Consider the following 23,203-nt stretch of genomic DNA (forward strand, 5'->3'; position numbering starts at 1 on the left):
GCTCCAAGAATGGATAAATCGGTAATTGACCCCCTACTTTCTTCCCACCATCACAGTGAGACGGTATGGGTTCTAATCAATCCAACCGCACCCCCGTGACCTTTATGGTATAAATCCCGTCATATCCCACGGACAACCCCCGAACAATTCAAAGGTCGGACCCAGAACGAATAAAATTACCAACTCAACTCCTTCCGGCCCTTAAGAGTCCTCCGGATAAGAGTCTTACGCCCATTCCTATCCTTCTTGCGCGCCAGGTATCCATGGCGGCGCTTCTGGACCCGTCGTGACGGACGGAACGTCACACGGCGCACGCCTAGGGAGGCACTTGCGGAGAACGAGCGGGACTGCGAGGGTGCCTTCTGGGAGAGGAGTGATGACAGGGGTGAGAAGGCGGAGGCGGTTGCGGTTGTAGTTGGCGAGGAGAGGCGGGCGCCGAGTGTTCGCGAGGGTTGGAAGCGGGTTGGCGTAGAGAGGAGGGAGGAGAAGGATCGGGATGAGAGCATTGTGGAGGGTGTGCTTGATTGTTGCGGAATTTGAGCGAATCTATTGTCGGGTGGAGTAGATATGTTAGCTATCCGGTTGGTTTCAAGGCTGGAAAGGTTGTTGGCTGCTTTGAGTACCTGTTCATCGGGGTTCGCATGGCCGATGTGGTGGCCCGGAAGGTTGAGGGCACGGCCCTGGCGCGGAGGCAGAACATTCTGACGACCCTGGCTTTGTTTGGAGAGCGATTGAGGTGGGGTGGGAGAGCTTTCTGGAGTTGAAGATCGAGTGAGGCCTGGTGGACAAGACGCGGCGTCGGAAGACAGAAAATTAAGCGCGGAGCCGCTGGCACGGACCCGCCTAGAGATGTATGGCTGCCATAATGTACAGTCAATTTCGTAGGGGATATAGAGGATGGAATTGGTTTGATTTTAAGTGTAAGCATCTTCTTATATCCTATATCTACTATATAACTATGTTCGTTTGGCTGTCAATAAATATCCAACTATAGTTGCAGCGCATCCCGTTAAGAGGATCTACCCGATCGGGACTAGCGTCACCGAACTTTTTTGATCTCGAGATGCGAAATGCTCAACGTCGCTCGTGCAACTCTCCGTCCTGCTCCCAAATTATACTGAACTCGAGAGAAACTCTACTCCCAGTTCTACCAATCCCACAACCAGGCCAAACCACTCCATAATCACCGCCACCACCGCCCTTCAACTTCAAAAAACCACCCTCTAAACCCGGCGAAGAATACCAATTCCACCAAAATGGCAACCCAAGGTCCTCAGGCCCTCCCCCCGGTCACAGTGCAAAACACACAGACCATCAGCCAGACCGCCGCGCATGAATTCCTAGCCGCCTACCTGGACCGTGCCGCAACAGACCCATCGTTGCAACCCAACGCCAGTATCAGCGAGCACGGTCCCATCTCACGGACAACCACCGCAGCGCCGAACCTGATCCTCCACAACCTGAAGCGCGTGCAAGCGGGTCTAGCTGGTGAGCTGCTCGGTCGTGATCTGACTGTCGCGAAGCAAAACCCCGGAGAAGATTATTTGGATGTTGCTGCGGGTATTCCGCAGACCAACAACCACGATCAGCTGGACGATAGCAATGATCTTATCATGAATGATGCTGAGTTCGGTATGGAGGCTGAGGCTTTCGCGGATCAGGAGGCCGGTGTCGATAAGGAGGAGCGCAAGCGCAAGAAGAAGGAGAGACGGTTGGCGGAGAAGAAGGGAAAGGCCCAGGCGAAGGCTGAGGAAGCTGAGGAATCCGATTGAGTCTGTGGTGTGGGTATATATTTGGTTGTGGGCGTTGCTGCATTGGGTCGGAGTCTCTTTTCTTTCATTCGTTCTATTGCTCTATACTCTGAGCTGGGTTTGGGTCTTGGACGTACAAAAAAGTACTGCATTTCATGTCTGGACAAAAAGTGTCATTTAGAGTTTAGACGGATTGCTACAATCCAATCAATACATAATGGAACATTTCCAAGCCTCGCTTTTTTCTCTCCTCGAGATTGGTGCCCCAGCATGTCACTAACACCAAAAAAAAAATTCCATATCATATGAAAATCGCCAGTAACGCAGGTATCCAGTTTACAGCTCGCGGTCCGCGGCCTTGACAGGCTTTTCACTGTCTTCCTCCTTGTTGCTGGTGACCTTGCCACCCTTCCAGCCAAGCGCAGCAAGACGCTCGGTGAGAATGGGGTGGGAGTAGTGGTAGCTGGCATAAATTGGATCGGCGTCCATAGTGCTCAGATTTTGGATCTGAAGCTTCAGGAGCGAGGAAGCGAGCTTGTCGGAGTAACCAAGTTTCTGGGCAAATTCATCTGTGAAACGCTGTTAGTACAACTGAGCGTGTATGTAATAGATCGAACGGAACATACCGGCCTCAAATTCGAACTTCCGGCTAAGGATGTTCATGAGAAGCTTCACAACAGCATCCATAGGAGCCAGGGCGTCGGAGAAGAGCAGGAAACCAATCATGATAGGCTGTTCCTTGACAAATCCGAAGGACTGGTACAGCGACTTGTTGTTAACAAAGACAGAGAAGAGAGCGAAGATGTAGAACATGTGGGCCTAGGTTCCATAGTTAGTGATAACTCGCTAGAAGGGCAACTGAGCAAATTCATACCTGGGCAATGCCGAACAGCTTGGTGGTGTGGCTGAGACTCCAGTGGCCAAGCTCGTGGCCCAGCACAGCAACAACCTCCTCAGGCTCGGTCTTCTCAATCAGGGTATCGTAGATAACAATGTGCTTCTTCCATGGCAGGCCGTAGAAGTAGGCATTGCTGTGGGCACTACGCTTGCTGCCGTCAATGACATGCAGCTCAGACAAAGGGAACTCGAGTCTCTTTGCCAGGTTCTCAACACCAGTCTTGAGTTCACCGGGCTGAAGAGGAGAGAGCTTGTTGAACAGAGGCAGAATTGCAATGGGGTAGATAGTAATGGCGAAGACCTGGAGAAAGACACCGAAGAGCCAGAGGTAGTAGTAGAACGAGCTGTCGAACTTCTGCACGATCTTAAGAATGGCACTGATAATGGGAGCTCCCAAAACAATTCCAAGCATCTGACCCTTGAGCATATCCGTAATCCAAAGCTTGAGCGTCTGCTTGTTGAAACCGAACTTCTCCTCGAGCACAAAAGTGTTGTAGTATGAGACGGGCAGCGAGAGGATAGTGCTTAGAATGTTGAAACCGAAGAAGAATACCAATGTTTGACAGATTTCGCCTTGGAACCGACCGGGGAGGTACCGAGCCAGCAGCAGACCGCTGATGCCCCAGATCTTGGGGAGGACATCGCCGTAAATGAATGCAAGGTTTTGGATTTGACCGTAAAGACCGGAAACGAAGCTGAACTTGGCCTTTGCGCGACCGTATGCCTATGATGATATTCCAATGAGCCTCTATATATGTTATGACGTTGCATCATCGTGTTCATACCTGACTCTGGTCGAAGACCTTCTGGGTAACCTCCCCTGCGAGAACCTGGGGAGGCTTTGTCCGTTGCAGAAACTTGTACTGTCGAAGTGAGAGGAAACCTTCAAGGACGAACTGGCCCAGTGAAAAGCCCACGAGCACGTTCTTCCATGGGAAGAGCGGGCGATCGAGCAAGCGCGCCAGTTGCTAAAGGAAGACAGTTATCAGCGACGTGTCCACGGTGGAAAGCAAATTCACCATGTAGAAATGATGGTTTCTCAATCAAATCAACTTACCTCGAGGATATACATGATTGAAATCGCGCAACTAGGCGAAGGAAGGGGACGTTGTTCAAGTCAGAAGATGCTACTTTGTTATTATCGGCAGCCTTAGTCAGATATCATGCATGATGGCCCCGGGGGCATTCTATGGGGCCTAACGCAACGTCGATCTCAGTAATTAAACCTAGTATTAATGAACTAAAGTCTTGTTCATTTAGGCCGAATATCTAACGTACGACATGAGGAGTTATTATGAGTTAACTTTTTGGATTTTGTCTACCAACATTCAAATGTAAAATAACTTGTGCAAGTGCCATCGCTGAAGTCTATAGAACTACTAACAGTCGAGCAGAACAATACTCGAAAATTGTATATCATCTATATTTTTATTCTCTTGGTATCGCTTAGCTTTCTCTAAATATAACAATATCAAGTAGCTCAGGGCGCATGGTCATCCATTTGCGAGGCAATACGAGTGGTCGTACTCCGAGGTGTGAAATATATACATCCGACATGCGGACTATATATTGGGAGCCTCTACCCTCATTTGCAAATGTTTTTATTTTTATTTTTACCAGACGAAGAGCCTCATAAATCGATTAAACATGCAGAAGCTCTTAAATTGTGCCGGCCCTAGTTTCCCTGCATTTTAAACCACAGACCTGTATAGGCCTATCTACATAAGATCCCGATGATGCAGACAAAAAAATGAGCAATGAACAGGAAACCTCTTGAAAACAACTCCCTCGTACGATGGAAATAAAAAGCACATATCTTATTCGCCGACCTCACTTGCACTCCGTTCGTCGTCCGTCCCTCAGATCAAAACCTAGCATGCAGTCACGGACCAAATAAAATGGTCGCTGACATGCATGCAGCAGGTAAACTGATCGAGGTGGCGACAATACAAGATTGCATGTCTCCTCCATCTTCTCTATTCAGCCGGGGGAATCAGTTAAATCACGTCTTTAATTTTCCGACTCGTCATGACCATAAACTTTTTTGCAATCATAGATTGCAAGACTCGTGTTCGAGGGTTGGTGGGGTGAGATCGTTGTTCGGCGATATAGCAAGATTTATGTGCAAATCAAATTCTCCGACATAACGGACCCCATTCCCCAAGCTCCCCATTTCGAACTGGGAAATCGTTCAAAGGATTGCTTTACTGCTGCACAGGCTCGAGGGTGTTACCACTGCAGATCGAAATAGTTAGCATTTGTCATCAGAAATAATATCAAACCCGTAGACTTACGCAACAATGTTGGCCCATCCAATCAGACGCCAGTGCTTCTCGATTCTGCGAGAGATGGCGATCTTCTCGCCAACCTCAGTACAGGCGGGACTGGTCAAGCTGAGCTTAGCGGCATCGGCCTTGACACCGAGGACCTTAGCACCAGTAGCGGTGGAACCAATGTTAACCATCAGAACTTCGTTCTTAGCAAGCTTGGCAACCTTGGCCTGCTTGCCGTCGGCGGTCTTGACACCAAGAAGGCGGCGGAGCAGGAAGTAGTTGACTTCAATCTCGGTGTAGATAGCGGGAAGACGGCCACGGTGACCGAGAACGAAACCGACGAGACGATCGGCACGGCAAAGGGTGGGGTCGACACGGGTACCAACACCGATCAAACCACCGGGAACGGCAAACTTGAGGTCATTGTGCTCAGCGAAGAGAGACACAATGCGGGAGAAAATGGGTCGGCACTGGATCTTGCCCTGCTCGTCCTTGGTGACGAGACCGGGGCGGATCTCGATCTCATCGTTCAGCTTTACAACACCGGTAAGGATAGAACCACCGGCAACACCACCCTTGAGCTCATCGATCTCGGCACCGGGCTTGTTGACATCGAAGGAACGAATGATCATCATGTGAGGTGTAGCCTCGAAGTTGCGGATAGGGATAGGGATCGTCTGGACAAGTGCCTCGTTGACAGCATCGATGTTGTACTTCAGCTGAGCGGAAATGGGGATAACGGGCGAGCCATCAGCAACGGTACCACGGATGAACTTGAGAATGGACTGGTAATGCTCGAGGGCATTATCGCTTCGCATGAGATCGACTGTTTTATTTTCAAACGTCAGTGCTTCATTTCATCGACAGTTGGTAAGAAACATGATTTTACCCTTATTTTGGAGAATGACGATGTGGTTGAGCTTCATAATCTCAATGGCAGCCAAGTGCTCCGAGGTCTGGGGTTGGGGGCAAGTTTCGTTTCCGGCAATCAAGAGGAGAGCGGCATCCTAGTAAAATAATGTTAGCTCATCGCCGATTCCTTGAAATCCCAATAGCTGCAGTGGGGGATGAAACCTACCATGACCGCGGCTCCTGAAAGCATAGTGCTCATCTGTGCAAAGCTGATTAGCATGAACTCCGAAAAGAGAAGCCGAATTTCCCTAGATGCGCAAGGGAATGAATACTAACCAGAATATCGTGACCTATGATTGAATATTAGCAGTGTTCCAACTTTGGACAGAGACGGATTTAGCGAACATACCAGGGCAATCGACGAAACTTTTTTTTTGTAAATAGAAGGTTAGCTTATACTTAATAGATAAAGGAGGAACCTCCAGGTTGAGAGGTAGACTGGGGATTGATAATACCTGAGGTGACGCTGTATGAGATGTTAGACTAGGACCACTTGAGGAAAGGCTCTGAGATGGGACTTCAGAGGGGAAGGAGCATGAGTACATACAAGCAACTGGTAACGGCCTGTGCATCCTTCGCGCTCACATGGCGGGTCGACTTCCTTCTCACTCTTGAAACTCTTGTAACATGTGGGCCGGGGGCACTCGGGGCTGTCACACTTGTAAATCTTCGCGTTGGCGTAACCAAGCTTAATGGTAATGTTGCGCTCAAGCTCGTTCTTGAAACGGACGGTTTGAACCTCAGAAATGGCCTTGACGACGGTAGATTTTCCGCTAGAAGTATATTAGTTTGTGTGTAGGAAGAAAAAGGCGAGAAAGGGTATCTAACTGAGCGACATGTCCGATCGTGCCTGATAATCACGTCAGTAAATTTGTTATCTAGAAAAATGGAATCCAATAGATGTAGTGAATTTCTGAGCGCAGAAGCTTTCAAAAACTAACAGTCACATACCAATGTTCTGAGTAGCTTGGCGGGCAATGATCTCAGGCGAAAGAGGCGTCAATTTTGACAGGTCGAGGGTTTCCGGGTTAGGCTGCTCGGGCAGTTCTGGGCGCTTCGGTTGAGGAGCAGAGTCAGCCTTCTTCATAGCAGACTTGAGAGGCTTCTCCTCCTGCTCAAGGGGCTCCTGGTCCTCGACCTCTCCGCGAGCATTGTGGGCATCGAGTAAAGGTGAGCCGGGCTGGGATCCCTCGTCGGAGAAATCGCCGTTGGAAGCCATATTTGCAAAGTAGGATAGAAATTCAACTCGCGATCAGCAGCGGTGTTGAATAAAAGCGCAAAGTGGTTAGGCAAAGCTGGTGGATAGAAGGTGGAAGGTCGGATGAAAATTGCTTCCCGCGGGCGATATGATAATGAAAGAATGTAGGTGGGGGATTGTGTGTAGTGGAGAGCCGGGCGGTGTCTGGATGGCAACTCTACATTTCCTCTACGTTATGACGGTTTTAGTAAATATATTTGATATACAATTCAATTGGGCGTTTGTTTCAGTTATTCTATGTAGTTTTGATGATGTATCTCGGTTTATTGTGGGTGATTCACTCATCTTTGCCTAAGAAAATCCCTGACGACTAATATAGTTGCACCATCAGGTGCGCCACACAGGGTTTTATAGAGTAGTGATGGTAGTGACATACTATGTTGTACAACATTCTTAGTTGAGTTGAGCTTTCAGATATAAAAAGAAGAAATAGTTCAAAACATAATCATAATTATTCTCTAGGGCAATAGACTCGGGCTTTTTTTTTTTTCATACTCATGATACATTGGTTGCCTGGGGATCTATTTGACAGTACAAAGGGTATAACAGTTGAGAACAATGAGAGGTTACTCATCGTCACTATCACTCGATGACTCCACCTCATCTTCAGAGTCATCTTCGGAGTCTATCAGTGTAGACGGATCCTCCGCAGGCAACATGACGAAGGCAGCCAAGCATGTGATGCGGTTACCAGTTTCATTGGTAGCCAAGAGCTTTCCAATCTGAGTCGTATCCTTCTTTTCTTGCTTTGCTGCAGAAATATCTTTCCCAGCAACCTTCCAAATACGGACGACTCCGTCGCTGTTGCCGGTGACGACCAAGAAGTCGTTGCGGAGTTCCTTTGCTTGACCTTCAAGATTGAGAATTTCGAAATCCTTGATGCGGCCAGGGAACCCAGCTTCCTTTCCACCAAGCTGAGCAACAGGGGTAGCATGGGGAATTGAGCATTCAGTATCCTCCTCCGCTTCTTTCATTTCTTTGGTCGAATAGAAGATCACTCGACCATCCTCTGTAGAGACAGCCAAGAAATCTTCCTTTTCACCACCCTTCAAAGGCAAAGAAACATACTTCATCTGGTGAAGTTTACTCCGTGGGCTAGGAAGAACTCTGCATCTGGGAATCGAGTCCTGTGCTAATAGTCAGAAATTTGATCAATGATATACCATCCAGATAACTTACGATTCCGAACACGACTGCACCCCATTCGAAAGCAACAGCGAACTCCTCTCCCTCAGAGTCCCATGCAATGCGCCGACCTTCTCCAGTGCTCCACCTCGACTCCCTGACACCTTGTAGGACTTCCCTAGTGAAGTTCAACACACCGGCCTTTCTGCCGGTCACGAGATTCCACAATCGCATACATTTCTCTCCTCGTCCAACACTGAGCATAAGCTTCATACTGGGGTGCACTGCAAAGTGGTTTACTCCAGATGGAGCAGCTCCGGGAGGCGCCGTGTCACCGCTTGGTCGACCTTGAACTTTTGGGTTTGGTGCTTTGATAGTTGATACGACGGTCCAGTCACGGGTCTTGGAGACGGAGATTGTGTTGTCCTCTCCGGCTGCGAGTAACTTGGTTCGCGAAGGGAAACTCAACGAGGTAATACTGGCAGTGTGGTGCAACAATGATCCTAGCTCACGGTTCCGGGGGTTTTCGAGGATCTTCTTTCCGGCGAAGGTTGGCACGGAGGGGTAGTCTTCATTCACGGCAGGGGGTGCGGCGGAGATCGAATACAAGTTGATGCGCTCATCTGTACTACCACTAGCCAGCATCACCTTTTGGGCATCGACAGGGTCGGTGGATTTGGGTAGTGGCGACAATGCTAGACAACGAATTGCAGATCCATGGGCTTCGAATAAGAAAGTGTCCATGCATTGAATGGCCGAAGAGTCAGCCTCAGCTTTGGCTTTGAGGCTAGAGGCTGGGACCCCAACAGTGAAGCCATGGAGCACCCGCTCATAAGAGCCAGTGACAACTTGGACAGTAAAAGCTGCATCGAGAGTCTCAGAGGGAGCAGGGACAGATTTGGTAACCTTGGGAGGAGTACCAGCGGCCTTGTCCTCCTTGGGGGCATCGGTTCTCTTGCGTTTCACCATGATTGTTCAAATAATGATTGTGATTTGTATATTGTAGATGTGAAAGCTTGATCTGGAGGGCGGACAACTTTTTTTCTTGATTTTCTGCCGGTGGTTTATCGGCCGCCTTGATAGAAGATAGATGCCTGATTTGAATGCGCCTTATGGCCATAGTTATGAGGTGTCTAATCCCTGATCAAAACTATGCCTGAGGCCTCACATACGCAAGCGGAGAACAACTGAATGCCAGAAAAATAATACAGTGCGTTACCAGTTGATGAGGACAACTTTTTCGAATCACATCAGTCTTTGATAACCATATAATAACCCATTAAAAGAGTAACTATTTTTACACCAAGTTGATAATATATTTTATTATTTTTTTCCTTCATCAAAGGGAATTCTTTTGAAGTACCAGGTACCTGGCCAAGCCGTGTAATTTTTATAGAGGGAGCGAGTAACTGGTTGTACCTAAACCAACATCCTTCCCGTTCTTCCACATTTTTCATACCGCCCTGTAACCTCATTTTCACCCCCTTCGAAAAGATCCTGCTCTAGGTGCTTTTCATCGCCTCCTCCCCTCCACACATCATTTTCATCTTTTTCGAGCGATTTTTTCCATCTGGATGACCTCGCTCGATCAGTTCCCCTTGTTCCCGCGTTAATCGGATGCTGCGTTCCGAAGCTAGACTCCATGCTCCGTGACGAGCTCCTACGATCTAAAAACGATGAGATCGCGTAAGTATTAATTTTTTTTGCGACGGGAATTCGATTGGGAGCCTAGAAAATGATGAATTTGTCGCTAATTTGGTGGTTAGAAACTGTTTGTCGCGCAGAAAGCGCAAGCTCAGCGCATTGTATCTAGCCACGGTCGGGTTTGGCGCGACCGAGGACGCTCATTACCACCAGAAAGAACAGGCCTTCCTTGACGCCAACGATCTATCCAAGTAAGTTCAATCACCTTATCACTATATTAGTGGAATTCACTTTACGTTTATTTATTCATATTGGTTTATAATTTTTCCAATGCTGATTCCCTATCTAGAGGTCGTTATTTCAATGAAGCTACTCTTCCACCGCCAACCCATGTGCGCGCGCGCTCACCAAGTCGAAATGCAATCCCCCCGACAACAGCTGCCATCACCAGTGCCAAACCTGTCGCTGGCATCACTCTACCCTTAACTGTCGATGGCCGAGCTCCGCACGCGACCGAGCCTCAACAGCCCGGAACGCCCGTTCTCGACCAACCTCAGACCGCGACACCTGATCTTGCGCCTACGCCCGTGGACACAACCGGAACACGTCAACCCTCAGTGCCAGCCATCAGCCCTAAGCTGCCGAAGGATCTTAACGTGCCACCGATCGCTGTGCAGTCACTAGACTCATTGCGCTCCGACCGGAAAGGTAGTGTACCGATAGCGGAAACGCCGCCCAGTGCCTACGACCATGACGGAAACCAAGCAAAGATATCTCCCCGCGTACCGAAGCCAGCTGCGACTGGAGTTCCATCACTGCAAATTCCCTCCGATCCTCTTCGAAAGAAACACGAAGTACGACCCTCTCTTACCTTGGGGCTATCTCAACACGAACAACCACCATCACCTGCCTCCTCCATTGACCCCTACAATAATAATACACCCGTTCCAGTTGCCGCATCACCCGACACAAGCCCTGCAGAAGAGGTGGCTGAAGATGTTGGGACGATTGATCGCCCAAAACATAAGCATGACCGACCTGCCCATGCTCGTCCGAGCTTGGTTCCCTTGACCCCAGATGAGCAATTACGCCTCGAAGAAGCTCAGTCAAAAACCGACCAGCCCTTGAATGATGTGATGACTGATCTACCTTCATCGAAAGAGGTCATTCTGGAGAGCGTGGACACTGGAGCCGATACGGATCGCATGGATATCGGCCAGGAACATGAACCCGTCCCCTCTGAAGCGAAACCACTGCAAGGACCCGAGACAACTGCGCGAGACTCGTTGTCGCCAACCGCACAAGTTGAAGCCGCTGTAGATTCAGCTGTCGAGACTCCTACGGCCAAAAAGCTTTCTATTCCAGCTACTCAACCTGGTTCGACACAACTAGAGCGCATGACCACTCGGGTATCATCGGGAGCCATTCGACACAAGTCTGTTTCCGAGATCCTTGGAGAAACCCCTAAGAGCGTTACTCATGATAGAAGCCACCCAGCTACCCCATCTGATCAAGGCACTCCTGACTCTGTTGCAAGAATGCGCTTCAAGGACCGGAAGGAGCGGGAGAAGGAGAGAAGCCGACTCTCGACTGTTGTGTTTCCCAAGCAGCCAGCTCAGCAGGAGAAAGCCGATATGGACCTGACGCACCGAGACATGGATGCAGTTGCCAAGCTGAATGAAGAGCAAGACTATCTTTTCACATTATTCTTGAACAGAGCGTACGCCCCTCCACGGGGAACGAACCTTAATACTCTGCTGGCATCTGCGCACAAGACTTTGAGTACTAGCAATCATCTGCTTGAATACCAAGAACAGATGGATTGCCGTACTCTCCGGCGCATCTATGCTCTTCAAAATGCCAATCGATGGCCATTGCGACAATTAAAACGCTCTGTCGAACCTCCCCGCCAGGGAACGCACTGGGACGTTGTCTTAGATCACATGAAGTGGATGCGAACCGACTTCCGGGAGGAAAGAAAGTGGAAGATCGCTGCTGCAAAGAGTTGTGTCGATTGGTGCGCAGAATATGTCAACAGCGACGTGGAACATCGGACCCTGCTTCGTGTCCAAACAAAGATTCCAACGTCAACTCCGGTAGAAAGGGATTCTTCCAAGGCCGGTCTCAGCCCACCCTGTGACGATGTAGGTGATGAAGTGTTTAGAGTTGGTCATCACACTCCGGATCTCATCCCATCTGCCGAGGAGGAATCAGTCAGTGATGGGTTCAATGATGAGCCTCGGCACGATATTCACGACACAGTCGCCCCCGCTGCTATTTTCTCCCTGGGCTCGGATGAGTTCAACTTCTCAATTGACATGACCCCCGCCGCCGAAAAGTTGTTAGATGAACTGCCGATATATGGACCACTCCAGATCGCCCCGGGCACGAACGCACCAGTATTCAAAGTCTCTCCTGACACAGTTTGGAAAACAGAACTACTACCAGTGTCCAAATTTGCATCGGCGAAGATTAACTTCCACGATGACGATAATCCTCGCAAACGGAGCCGATATGACTACTCCCAGTACGGCAATGATTTGGATAATAGTATCACCGAATTGGCGCCCGAGCAGACAAATGTTGCGCTGTTCCGACCAGAGAACAAGCCCATTCGTGATCGGATTCACCCTGGTCATCAATTCCGGCCTCCAACTGAACACCCCATGCCATCTGTTGGTTTCTTTGAATCGCGTTCGTCCTCACAATGGACTTACGCTGAGGATGATGAACTCCGACGCTTGGTCAAGGAGTACTCTTACAACTGGTCTCTAATTTCCAGCTGTCTTACCCCGTCATCACTCTTTACATCTGGCGCCGAGAGACGGACTCCTTGGGAATGTTTCGAGCGATGGGTAGGACTGGAAGGTCTTCCTGCGGATATGTCCAAGACTCAATACTTCCGAGCTTACCACCAGAGGCTTGAGACTGCCCAACGCACTGTTTTGGCTCAGCAGCAGGCTGCCCAGCAACAGCAGCAACAACAGCAGCAGCAGCAAGGTGCCAACGCTCAGCCTCAGCCACCCGTCCGCCGGAGGACTACTCAGCCTCTTCGGGTCGACCGGAGACGATCTTCGAAGCACCTTGCTCTGCTTGATGCGATGCGAAAGCTGGCTAAGAAGCGGGAAACTATGCTTCAGAAACAGCAGCATGGTATGTTTGGAATAGAAACAGGTCACATCGTACTAAGAACTCCGCTGACATTTCATTTTTTTAAGCTTCCCACCTCGCTTCATTGCGGAAAGCTAATGAGGCTAACCAGCCCAAGCCTCCGATCTCGTCTCCGGCTGAGTTCAGCCGGTTGAAGTACGACAGAGAGATGAAACTGCAGGAAAGGCAGGAACAGTACCGCCAGCAAATGATTGCGCAGCAAAGAGTGAGTGGTTGTTAACGTCCCTACATGACGGCACTGTGGCTTATCCCCCATATAGGCTAGTCTCGCAGCGCAGCGTTCCGGCCAAGTACCTAACCAGCAGCAAATTATGAATGTGCCGGGGCGTAACAACGCCATGCCCCCTACTTCCAATCCTAGCCTACCGGGTGGAACTCCGAACGGAATGACAAACGGCATGCCTCCTGCTGCTGGTGTCAACCAAGCCCGCCCCCTTCCAATGCAGAACATGCCTAATGGTGCACAACCCAATGGCCAGATGCCTAATGGAATGGCCATGAAGATGATGCCCCAAGCTCAAATGCAGCAGACACCAGGGGCACGACCAGGCCTGCCGATGCAAGCCTCTCCTGATAACACACGCGTGATTCGAGAAGCCAATCGATTGCAGGAGCAGCAGCGTCTTCTCCAGTCTCGGCAACAGCAGCAGCACCCTCCTCAGCAGGGCCAGCAATTCCACAACCCGCAATTTGGGTCTCAGGGATCGCCGAACCTGAACATGGCGAATGTTAATGGTACTCCTAATAACCCTGCTATGATGGCTGCCCTCCAGAATCAAGGGGGAATGCAGAGTCCGTCGTTCCACGGTAGTACACCACAAGGCGTCTCAACCCCTTCGCCTCGTATGGGTCAGCCTAATCCTCTTTCGAGCGGTGTTGTGCCCCAAATCAGCACTCTCCAAAGCCAGATTCAACGCACGAACCCGAATATGCCCCCCGAGCAAGTGACCAAGCTGGCCACGGACCGGCTCAACCAATACCAGCAGCAGCAACAGCAGCGCTTGTCCCAACAAGCAGCAATGAATGCTGCCGCAGGTAGCATCAATGCAAATGCCGTTCAGGCTAACTACCAAGTTCCCCACGAGGCTAGTTTCCAGACTCCGAACGGCGGTTCTGCAATGCAGGTCCCTCAAAACCAAGGGTTCTCCCCAATGATGCGGGTCCCCCAGGCTGGTCAGCAAAACCGCGTTGGCCCGACTAGCTCGCCCGCCATGAACGGTGCTGCACCCCAGCCCAGCCGCAGTGCCACTCCTCAGAATCAGCGCAGCGGCAGTGCTCAAGCTGGTGCCGTCCAAGGTTCCAGCAAGAGCCCACACGCTCCGGCAGCCCAGACCGCGACCAGCTAGGAGCTTGCTCAACTTGTCCCCTTTCTTCCCCCCCTGCAATACCTTTGGGAATCCCTTTTCCCTCCTCACTTTACGTTCGTCTGTACATACTTACACTAACCCTTATGCTGATTTATTTTTTCCACTTTGTGCTTCACCGTTGACTCGGATTATCGCGCTACACCTACACCTACCTACACCTACCCCATTTGTTGACCTCTACCGCATGTGTGTTATTTTTTTTTCCTTTGGTTTGTTGAAAATGATGTTTATCATTTACTTTGAACTTGATATGCACTGGCTCTTTTTACACCAGTGCTGCTCTGAATTCTGGGCTTGGGCTTGTATCATTGGGAATAGGCGAAACTGGGACGGACGGATTATTCTAGGAATTGAAATGAATTGTATGATTAGTTTGGAGGTTGTTTTCACTGTTTCTGTGTAGCTACATACATACACTTGTAGGATTCTGCGGTAGCGCTTGCCAATAACCCCAGACCTTCCGTCTCCCTGACTACGTGTTACCTCATTTCTATCCTAAACGACTTGCTTTCTCTAACTCCTGTCTTAGCTGGTCGCAGAAACCCCCCATGAGACCTCCTAATTTATTCATAAAATCCATCTAATGAGCGAGTTGACACCAGGACTCATCTCAAGAGAACCTTGAGTGCATTACACTCTGTCAAAGATGCATCGGCTATGTACATGACTGGTATGGATAAAATCCCATGTGATTTGACTACAACTAACATGTAGACATGTGAAAGAAATACACCTTCCCTATCGAGCCTTTATTCAATGCGTTGCACAAATACCGGTTCAGAAGAAAAGCAGCAACACCAATGATCACGTCCAAGACAAGCCGAGGAGAAGACATCATTGATTCCGCTGCTTACGTTGACAGATACAATTGTATTCAACGTCATCAACCCGCATGGTTCCATTGCAAATGCGGAAGAAGATGACGCAAGACGCGAAAAGAAGGAGCTCAATGAGCTAAAAGGTGAAAAATGATCTCTGAACAATTTGTGAGGATACAATCAAACCTTGGACACTCGGAAGAATCAAGGCTGGTCTGGAAAGTCTGCTTCAGAGGGGATCAAGGAGATGCATTCGGACCTTCTGCATTACCGTGAAGAGAGGGCGATGCAGGTGGAACAGACAAACGGACATACCTTGAACCTTTTCATCGGTGAGCCATTCAAAGTCTGCTTGTATAAATTGCTTTTCTAACAATACCATAGGACATGCTGTCTCTTACATGCGGATATTTGATCTGCGTTACTCGTTTCTTTCCACATAAGCCTACTGTTGTCATCAAGAGAGATGAGCAATGATCCTGCTTCCATTTGTCAATGCCCATAAGCGAAGACACTACCAAAAAAAGTACCCTGAAATGGCCACTGGTGCAAGCCTGCCGTGCTGAGGTGTTGGAATGTAATGGTACAGGTTAGAGTCTCTCAAGGTGATAGGGGATATGATGGAATTTTGAGTGGTGCGGAAATCGCACTGATCCAGCCACCGTTGATAAATACCCATGATTTCAACAGTTCCATATCTGTCGGTCAGTTCAACTGTTCTTCAATACTTACCATTAGATGAAGCCCACTAGTTGTCTCTCCTAGGCAGTTCTCCGATCTTTTCGTTTGGTCTATTCAAGAAGATAATAGACACGAACCAAGGTTGCTACTACGTAAAAAACAGGTAACAATGTGGAGGAATCCTACAAAAGAATCGGCTGGCAGTATATAGAAGTATGAAATAGCTATTTGAGGTAGAAGAAAGGTTGTTGACATCTCTCATGCACAAAATACTAGGAATGAAACCCGTCCTGATGGGTGTCCCAAGGCAAGAGTGTTACCTTCTACCGCTGAGCAGCTAGGTCGAAACTCAGTAGGTAACCACAGTACCTTTTTGCCTTGAAGCCCAACCCACTGATTCTCCCTTATGGATATTTCGACATTCGGCTTGGAAGAATTGGAGGTAGGGTTGTCAAACCTGGACTGAATATCAAGGAACCCAAGGTTGGTACACAGATATGAAACGTCTTGAGCAAATTTGAGGTTGGTAACCATTCCATCAACCTTTAAGGTCTGCACTAAAGCACCTTGGGCAGTATTCCAGAGACGGACTGTTTTGTCAACAGAGCTGGATGCTAGAACCAGACCATCGGGGGAGAACGCCACACACGAAACTGCACCTAAATGGCCTCTGAGGGTCTGCTGCAGGACACCCGTCACAGTATCCCAGAGCCTGACTGTTTTGTCAACCGAGCTGGATGCCAGAATTCGGTCATTAGGGGAGAATGCCACGGAAAGAACTGGGTATGAATGGTCTGTGAGAGTTTGCTGTAAACCCCCTGTGGTAGTCTCCCAGAGCTTGACTGTATTATCATCAGAGCCGGAACATAGGAACCGGCCATTAGAAGAAAATGTTACGGAGAGAACTGAATCTGAATGACCGTTGAGGGTGTTAAATACACCGGTTTCGGTTTCCCAAAGCCTGACTGTCTTATCATCGGAGCCGGATACTAGGAGTTGGCCATTAGGAGAGAAAGTCACAGATAAAACCGTGCCAGAATGTCCCTCTAGAGTTTGTTGTATAGCTCCTGTGGTGGTGTCCCAGAGCTTGATGGTTTTATCTGAAGAACCGGACGCAAGGAGTCGACCGTTAGGGGAGAATGCTATAGACTCAATCGAATCCGAATAGTCTTTAATAGCCTGCTGGAAGCCCCCTAACGCAGAATCCCAAAGTTTGACTGTCTTATCCGTGGAGCCGGATGCGAGGAGTTGGCCATTGGGAGCGAAAGTCACGGATAAAACCGCACTTGAATGGCCCTCGAGGGTATACTCTATAGCTCCTGTCACGGTATCCCAAACCCTGATCGTCTCATCACTAGAGCCAGATGTCAAAAGTCGACCGTCAGGGGAGAATGAAATAGATGAAACCGAATCTATGTGCCCCATAAGACTCCTCTGTAAGGCCCCTGTGGCGGTGTCCCAGAGCCTGATTGTCTTGTCAACGGAGCCAGACGCTAAGATTTGGCTGTTAGGAGAGAATGCCACAGAAAGAACCCAGTCCGAATGCCCCTCCAAAGTATATTGTAGGACTCCAGTAGTAGTACTCCAAAGCCTAATTCCCTCATCAACAGAGCCAGACGCTATGAGTTGGCCATTAGGGGAGAATGCAACCGAACGTATTGCTTCTAGATGGCCTCTTAATGTTCTCTGTAGGGTCCCTGTAGTAGTATCCCAGAGGTTAAGTGTCTTATCCATTGAGCCAGACGCCAAGATTCTACCATCTGGGGAAAACCCCACAGACCGAACTGGAGCTGTATGACCCTTTAGATTCTGTTGTAGGGTCCCCGTAACGACTTCCCAGAGTCTGATCGTCTCATCACTAGAGCCAGAAGCTAGAAATCGGCCGTCAGGGGAGAATGCTATAGAGTAAACGGAACCCGAATGGCCCCTAAGAGTCTGCTGTAAGACACCTGCACTGGTATTCCAGAGCTGGATCGATCTATCAGTGGACCCAGAAGCCAATATTTGGCTATTTGGGGAGAATGACACAGACCGAACCCAATCTGAATGGCCCTCTAGGGTCTGTAACTCTGCGTTCCAAGCCTCTTCGACCTCCGGTGGCCTATGTATCCAGCGGGGAAGCTCTTCTTCAAATTCTCGTCGAATCCTTGCCATCTTTGGCGCAAAAACAAGTCCTGAGCAATAAATTTGGAGGGGGAATTTATCAGCAATTGGTGCATTTTTAAGAACAAATCGCTTTGCATCATGTAGAAATTCGGAAAGTCCTTGTCCTTGGTCCTTATCATCCTATAGAATTAGCGTTGATCACTTATGAATTCTCACAGTTACGGTGACTCTCACGGTGACATACATGTACAGCTGACTGTAATAGTTTGATAAGCCCCACGATTTCTGGCGAAAGACCCAGAATACTCATTGCTTCCATCCAATGCAAGAAGTGCCTTCGGAGGAATGAAAAGGCCTCGTGCATAGTATCCAGGTCCTGGCTTTGCACTAGATGTTGGACCCAAAAGCGGCAAGCGTATTGAAGCTCGGGGGAGAGGCAACGATTCACTATCCGAACATCTATCTCTGCACGTTCGGTTCCTTCACTCGGTAGTCCGCATATATTTTTCCGCAAACTGCGGCATAAATGAAGGCATCTCTCGGTAAGTCTTTGATGGGTCTCTTTCTGCTCTACCCAGAATAAAGACTTTTCACGTGTTCTTGTATCTAGAAGGAAGTCCCGGAATGATAAGTGAAAAGGCCGCACCGGCATTGTCTTGTCTTTTGGCACTCTAAGAACCGAGTGTAACGAGCTCAATCTGAGACTAATCAACCTCTCAGGGAGACCGGTCAGGTTCGAAAGTGAGATGATTGAGAGTGGACTCTCAAGTATCACAATTGTTCCAACCACATCCTTAAACTCTTGAACTAGTCGTCTTATCTGTGCTTCGCTTTGGCCCTTGAGAAGTCGGTTTAGCACGGGAAGGTATGTTCCATCTAGCTTAGATCCTTCACTTTGGTGTGTAAGGATCTCATTCAGACTATCCGTAGGATCCCATTGAGGATCCTTGAATATACGGCACACGGTAGCAGCAAAGATAAACAACGGAACAGATAGATTAACAAGAGCCTCAGTCTCTGCTTCCTTTAGCCAATCAACAGGCAGTAAGCGTTCCTCACGTATTTCTAAAAGATGGTACTTTAGGAATAGTGATATATCGTGTTTTGTGACCGCCTCCGGAATTTCATGAAGAACTACATCCTGATAGTCGTGCTCGGTGAACTTAGAAAATCCTAGACGAATGGCTAGTTCGGGTCTGCTTGTTAAGAAGATTCTGAGGCGTATGATAGTTGACTCTTGTAGCCGTGGAAGCAGTTGAAGTATGACTCGTATATCGCTATCCGCTTCACATTCGTCTAGTGCGTCAATCACTATGACCATGGTTGGTATATGCTGATTGAATCCTTTTAAGCCGAGTAAAGGTTGGAGAAGTAATCTGTTGAATTGCTCCTTTAGCGACTTCGCTCCAATACCCGGGTCCTCATGGAGTGCTCTTCGAACACCAGGGATCAACTGAGGAATGCTAGTCACTAGTTGTCGTGAAAGTGTTGGAAAAAGCTTCATGGCATGTCCTCGATCCCCTTCACCCCTCTTAAAGAAGAAGCTTGCTCCTAGTGACCTAGTTTGCTGGAAGTATCTTGCCGATGTTCGAGAAATGGTTGATTTCCCCGTCCCTGCCATTCCATTTAACCAAAATACACTTTTTCTTTGTGATGATGATTGTCCCCATTCTGAAATTTGGCAAAGCAGATCGGTTCTAGTCCCCGGGAGACATTCATTCTCATGTTGGTCCATATATGAATCAAACTCAGCCCCATGCGCAAGGGGCAAATTGTCAAAATCTGTGTTTTGGTCGATACGCTCGGTACTATGAGTTATGCCCGTGATAAGCGTACTAGATACATGCATAGATATGTTAACTGTTACCTGTTATTGGGAAGAAGAGTTGTAGAACATACATTTGATCAACGTGCAAAGATAAGTTGAACGATGATTTGTATCTCTCGAGATCCTGGATGACTCGTTCCACCTCTCTGCGTTTTAATGGCCATTTCAAGGCTCGAAGGCCGAATCGACTCCACATTTTCTTCCCTTTTCTCAGATCAATCTTCTCTTCAAGGGCACTGAGCCGTGAAGAACAATCGGTAATATTGCCGAGAAGCTGCCCGGAGGTGGATAGCAGTGTGCCATTATGGCTTTGAAGAAACTCCATGAGCTTTTGAAGAATCAAGTTCAGACCGGCAACCGTCCGTTGCAAAGCTATAATGTCGTCACGCGCATCTTTGACCTCCTGAATATAACCCCCACAGAGTTGTAGGACACTCCCCGTCAATTGTATGACGGCGATAACGCTGGCCGCAATATCCATTTACAAACGTAGAAAGACAAGAGTCGTGTACTCCAGTGGGTAGGTAAAATGCGTCAATTTTGGGAGAATATAAGATCTCTTGAGAAAGGAGAGCAAAGAGGGGAATAGAGGGGGATGCACAACATAGACTCCGCCCGTGGGGCCAGCATTTTACTGCCAAGTCAAGAGAGAGGCCAAGGTCTGAGAAAATTACAACATCAACTCGTCTAGTAATAACAACATTGACAACCTTGCCAAGTCTTCTGAACGTTGAGGTATCAATACTCCAAGCGAAAGCGAAATTGAAATGGACGCAACCAACTGACTGACCCGATAGCTTCACTTGCCTTGTCTGACCAACGACCAATCCAATACCCTAGGCGGTTTAGAAACTGGTTTGTAAACTGGTTTGTGCTTTTTGGCACACTTCGGCTTCTCCTTTTCATACATCAACCACCCAGACACCGGCTGAATCGAATCAAGTCCAGTCTCTCTAGTCGAGATAACTGGGCCACAGGGCTGCATCTGGTAGTAATCGTCCACGAAATATGGAAGGTTTCGCGCGTAACTATGGCCCTTAGAACCATCCAGCATTGCCCCACTCGAGGTAGCTTGTATGCCGATCAGCCCGGCCACCATCACAGTGTCGAATTTGTGCCCAACATTATTAACTGTAACTGGCACAGAGACATAGCCCAGAGGAACTTTATCTGTGTCTATGCAGCGTGACAAAGCCTGGTCAAGCCCGAACTCCGTGTCCCGTTTCGCAAAGCCTTGCGAGCATGTTGGAAGGATTTGTTCTGGGTACAGCAGCTTTCCGTCATTACCCCAGAAACAAAACACCGATATCTAGCTAGTCAGGTAGGTTGGTCCGCTTGCCCCACCCCTTCTGTCGGCACATTTGCTCCAGAAACTCAGTACATCCGGTGCTTCGGGGTTGTCGAACGAAGCGACGAAGTTATTCAGAACCGGTCGAAGAAGCTGAGCAAACCGAGCAGGCTCATCCCCCAGCCGAGCCAGCTGAGCAAGTTTCGTCACCATAAGTTCTCAGTCTTCACGATCACCGAGCAAAGTGACCGACGGGATTCCGCACCGTAAAGTGAATTGGTATGAGAAATACTTCTGCATGGAGCCCATGATTATGATAGCTGCTACCACTTCGTCAGACGCAGTCGTGGTGCTAAAAGCTGGCATGATCCAGTCCCGCAGATCCGGATCCACCACACGCTCTTTCATAAACTCTGTCAAGCGCATAGCCATTTCACCAAAGTCCACAGTGTCCAAGGTATCGTTTGTCATGACTTCCAGACGGACTGTATCCTTATGTGCGACGAATAGATGTCGTAGTTCCTCAGAATGTGCAATGACGAAGAAACTGAGCTGTGACAGAATGGTGAACCACACGTCTTCGGGCCGGAGCACAAGGTTGTGGTGTTGACTGTAGGCGTGGAAGACGGCCCAGACAAAGCCATTTTCGGATGCGGAGATATAAGATGTGTCGAAGAGGTCTTTGGTAAATGAGCTCCCGACCAACCTTTTGCTGCCGTCATGCTCCTTTGGACAGGATTGTTCGAAGAGCTCTTCGACCTCGGCGACCCTTTGGAGTTTCCATCCGCGCGGTGGATGCTTGGCTGTAGTGAGGGTGATAGGCATGTTGGAGATAGAGTGAGTGGGTGAGTGAGTGCGAGAGAAAGAGAGTATTGTCGAGAGAATTCCGAGTAGGAGTTCAAGAGATAAAGTAAGAAATAAACCAGTTTGAGGAAGATAAATCGGATGTGAAGAGTGCTGAGAGACTAGAAATAGAAAGGAAGATGAAGATGACTCTAAACCTTCAACATAGGGCTGTACATAAGGAAGGTACCATGGACATGTTCTTTGAGTCACCAATGTATCATCACTCTTACATCTTGCTCATTTGAAAAGAAAAGGAGAAAGAAAAAGGCTCAATATAAATATTCATCATCTCTTAAAATCATCGCTGCCAGGTTAAATCAGGGTTCCGATTGAAAAACGACGTAGAAGTTTGCACAAGACGTCGATGAAGTTTAGCCGCAATCAGAATATAAAAGGCAAAGACAACCAAGGAGAAGACCAAGCCAGCCAAAACGACCTTTTACCAATGTTTATCGCCTTCTGATCTCCCGTAACTTGGACACCCGCACCCCCCAAATGCGTACAGAAGCAGAGCGTATTATTCACAAAGACAACGGTGAGCCATTTGGGACGCATCCTCGAAAGATATTCAGCGCCGAAGGAGCGGATAATGCGACTGAGGACCATATACACGGTGGCTGCCACAAGTGGTGGTGCGCATAGAATGAGCATATCCTGCAAGGCCCATGACTTCATCTCAAATCGAGACTCGTGGGACCATGCTCAGCTGTAGTACTCGAATGTCTCGCCTGGTTTCGTTCATTGTTAGCCGTAGGGATAGAACTCCACCTAGGGTTCAGTTCCAATTTGGCCGGGGTGAAAATTGATGTTCATATTAGCGATATGAACAAGAGTGTAGTCTGTCTATTCGAAGAAAAGAATGGGAATCACAGGGACATATAAAGATCTAACACCGTTGGACCTCTAGGGCTATTTCTACATTCCCAACCGGGAAATTTCTGAACGAATAAGCCCTGGTGTGGGGCATCTCCGGATCCACTTGGATTATGCTTCTTTCGTTCTATTAAGCTTGCCTGTTCGGCATATTTTTATAAATTCTACTATCTCTGTGGCAAGAGAAAGATGAAAAGCTAAGATTCATCCATGGGTGCCCTCCTGCTATATAGTAGACCGATGGATATCTTGAAACAAACTAACCCAACAATAATCACGAAAGGAGTGAACTACAAGACAGGACGGTGGGGTAGTCTAATATTAAACTTGTTGCTTGACCACTTCAGTGGCTCTCTATTTGAATC

At 48.5% G+C, this 23,203-nt stretch overlaps 8 protein-coding genes across 8 annotated transcripts; 2 read left to right on the forward strand and 6 right to left on the reverse strand.

Annotated features, from left to right (window-relative positions):
- Window positions 1-176: 176 nt before the first annotated feature.
- PEX2_056890 (mitochondrial 54S ribosomal protein bL34m) lies at window positions 177-506 on the reverse strand (the record flags this gene model as incomplete). The annotated part of the gene is made up of 1 exon (XM_016742963.1): window positions 177-506. The coding sequence occupies one exon, from the start codon at window positions 504-506 to the stop codon at window positions 177-179; it is 330 nt and encodes a 109-aa protein (XP_016595685.1).
- A 750-nt stretch (window positions 507-1,256) lies between these two features.
- PEX2_056900 (uncharacterized protein) lies at window positions 1,257-1,772 on the forward strand (the record flags this gene model as incomplete). The annotated part of the gene is made up of 1 exon (XM_016742964.1): window positions 1,257-1,772. The coding sequence occupies one exon, from the start codon at window positions 1,257-1,259 to the stop codon at window positions 1,770-1,772; it is 516 nt and encodes a 171-aa protein (XP_016595686.1).
- A 315-nt stretch (window positions 1,773-2,087) lies between these two features.
- On the reverse strand, window positions 2,088-3,720 carry PEX2_056910 (zinc metalloprotease; the record flags this gene model as incomplete). Its single annotated transcript, XM_016742965.1, has 5 exons — window positions 2,088-2,320; window positions 2,378-2,570; window positions 2,626-3,372; window positions 3,434-3,616; window positions 3,706-3,720. The coding sequence occupies 5 exons, from the start codon at window positions 3,718-3,720 to the stop codon at window positions 2,088-2,090; spliced, it is 1,371 nt and encodes a 456-aa protein (XP_016595687.1).
- Window positions 3,721-4,852: 1,132 nt separating this feature from the next.
- Window positions 4,853-7,052, reverse strand: PEX2_056920 (translation initiation factor eIF2 subunit gamma; the record flags this gene model as incomplete). The annotated part of the gene is made up of 8 exons (XM_016742966.1): window positions 4,853-4,883; window positions 4,943-5,747; window positions 5,811-5,928; window positions 6,000-6,032; window positions 6,110-6,123; window positions 6,419-6,606; window positions 6,662-6,683; window positions 6,785-7,052. 8 exons carry the CDS (start codon window positions 7,050-7,052, stop codon window positions 4,853-4,855), a joined length of 1,479 nt encoding a protein of 492 aa, XP_016595688.1.
- Window positions 7,053-7,657: 605 nt separating this feature from the next.
- PEX2_056930 (putative 60S ribosome biogenesis protein Mak11) lies at window positions 7,658-9,185 on the reverse strand (the record flags this gene model as incomplete). Its single annotated transcript, XM_016742967.1, has 2 exons — window positions 7,658-8,218; window positions 8,271-9,185. 2 exons carry the CDS (start codon window positions 9,183-9,185, stop codon window positions 7,658-7,660), a joined length of 1,476 nt encoding a protein of 491 aa, XP_016595689.1.
- Window positions 9,186-9,858: 673 nt separating this feature from the next.
- eaf1 (MYB and HSA domain protein) lies at window positions 9,859-14,377 on the forward strand (the record flags this gene model as incomplete). The annotated part of the gene is made up of 5 exons (XM_016742968.1): window positions 9,859-9,902; window positions 9,983-10,111; window positions 10,210-13,013; window positions 13,079-13,236; window positions 13,292-14,377. 5 exons carry the CDS (start codon window positions 9,859-9,861, stop codon window positions 14,375-14,377), a joined length of 4,221 nt encoding a protein of 1,406 aa, XP_016595690.1.
- Window positions 14,378-16,155: 1,778 nt separating this feature from the next.
- PEX2_056950 (uncharacterized protein) lies at window positions 16,156-18,051 on the reverse strand (the record flags this gene model as incomplete). Its single annotated transcript, XM_016742969.1, has 1 exon — window positions 16,156-18,051. The coding sequence occupies one exon, from the start codon at window positions 18,049-18,051 to the stop codon at window positions 16,156-16,158; it is 1,896 nt and encodes a 631-aa protein (XP_016595691.1).
- Window positions 18,052-21,338: 3,287 nt separating this feature from the next.
- PEX2_056960 (DUF4419 domain-containing protein) lies at window positions 21,339-21,944 on the reverse strand (the record flags this gene model as incomplete). Its single annotated transcript, XM_016742970.1, has 1 exon — window positions 21,339-21,944. The coding sequence occupies one exon, from the start codon at window positions 21,942-21,944 to the stop codon at window positions 21,339-21,341; it is 606 nt and encodes a 201-aa protein (XP_016595692.1).
- Window positions 21,945-23,203: the final 1,259 nt, after the last annotated feature.

This window comes from Penicillium expansum (assembly GCF_000769745.1).
Source record: "Penicillium expansum strain MD-8 chromosome Unknown contig190, whole genome shotgun sequence".
NCBI lineage: Eukaryota > Fungi > Ascomycota > Eurotiomycetes > Eurotiales > Aspergillaceae > Penicillium > Penicillium expansum.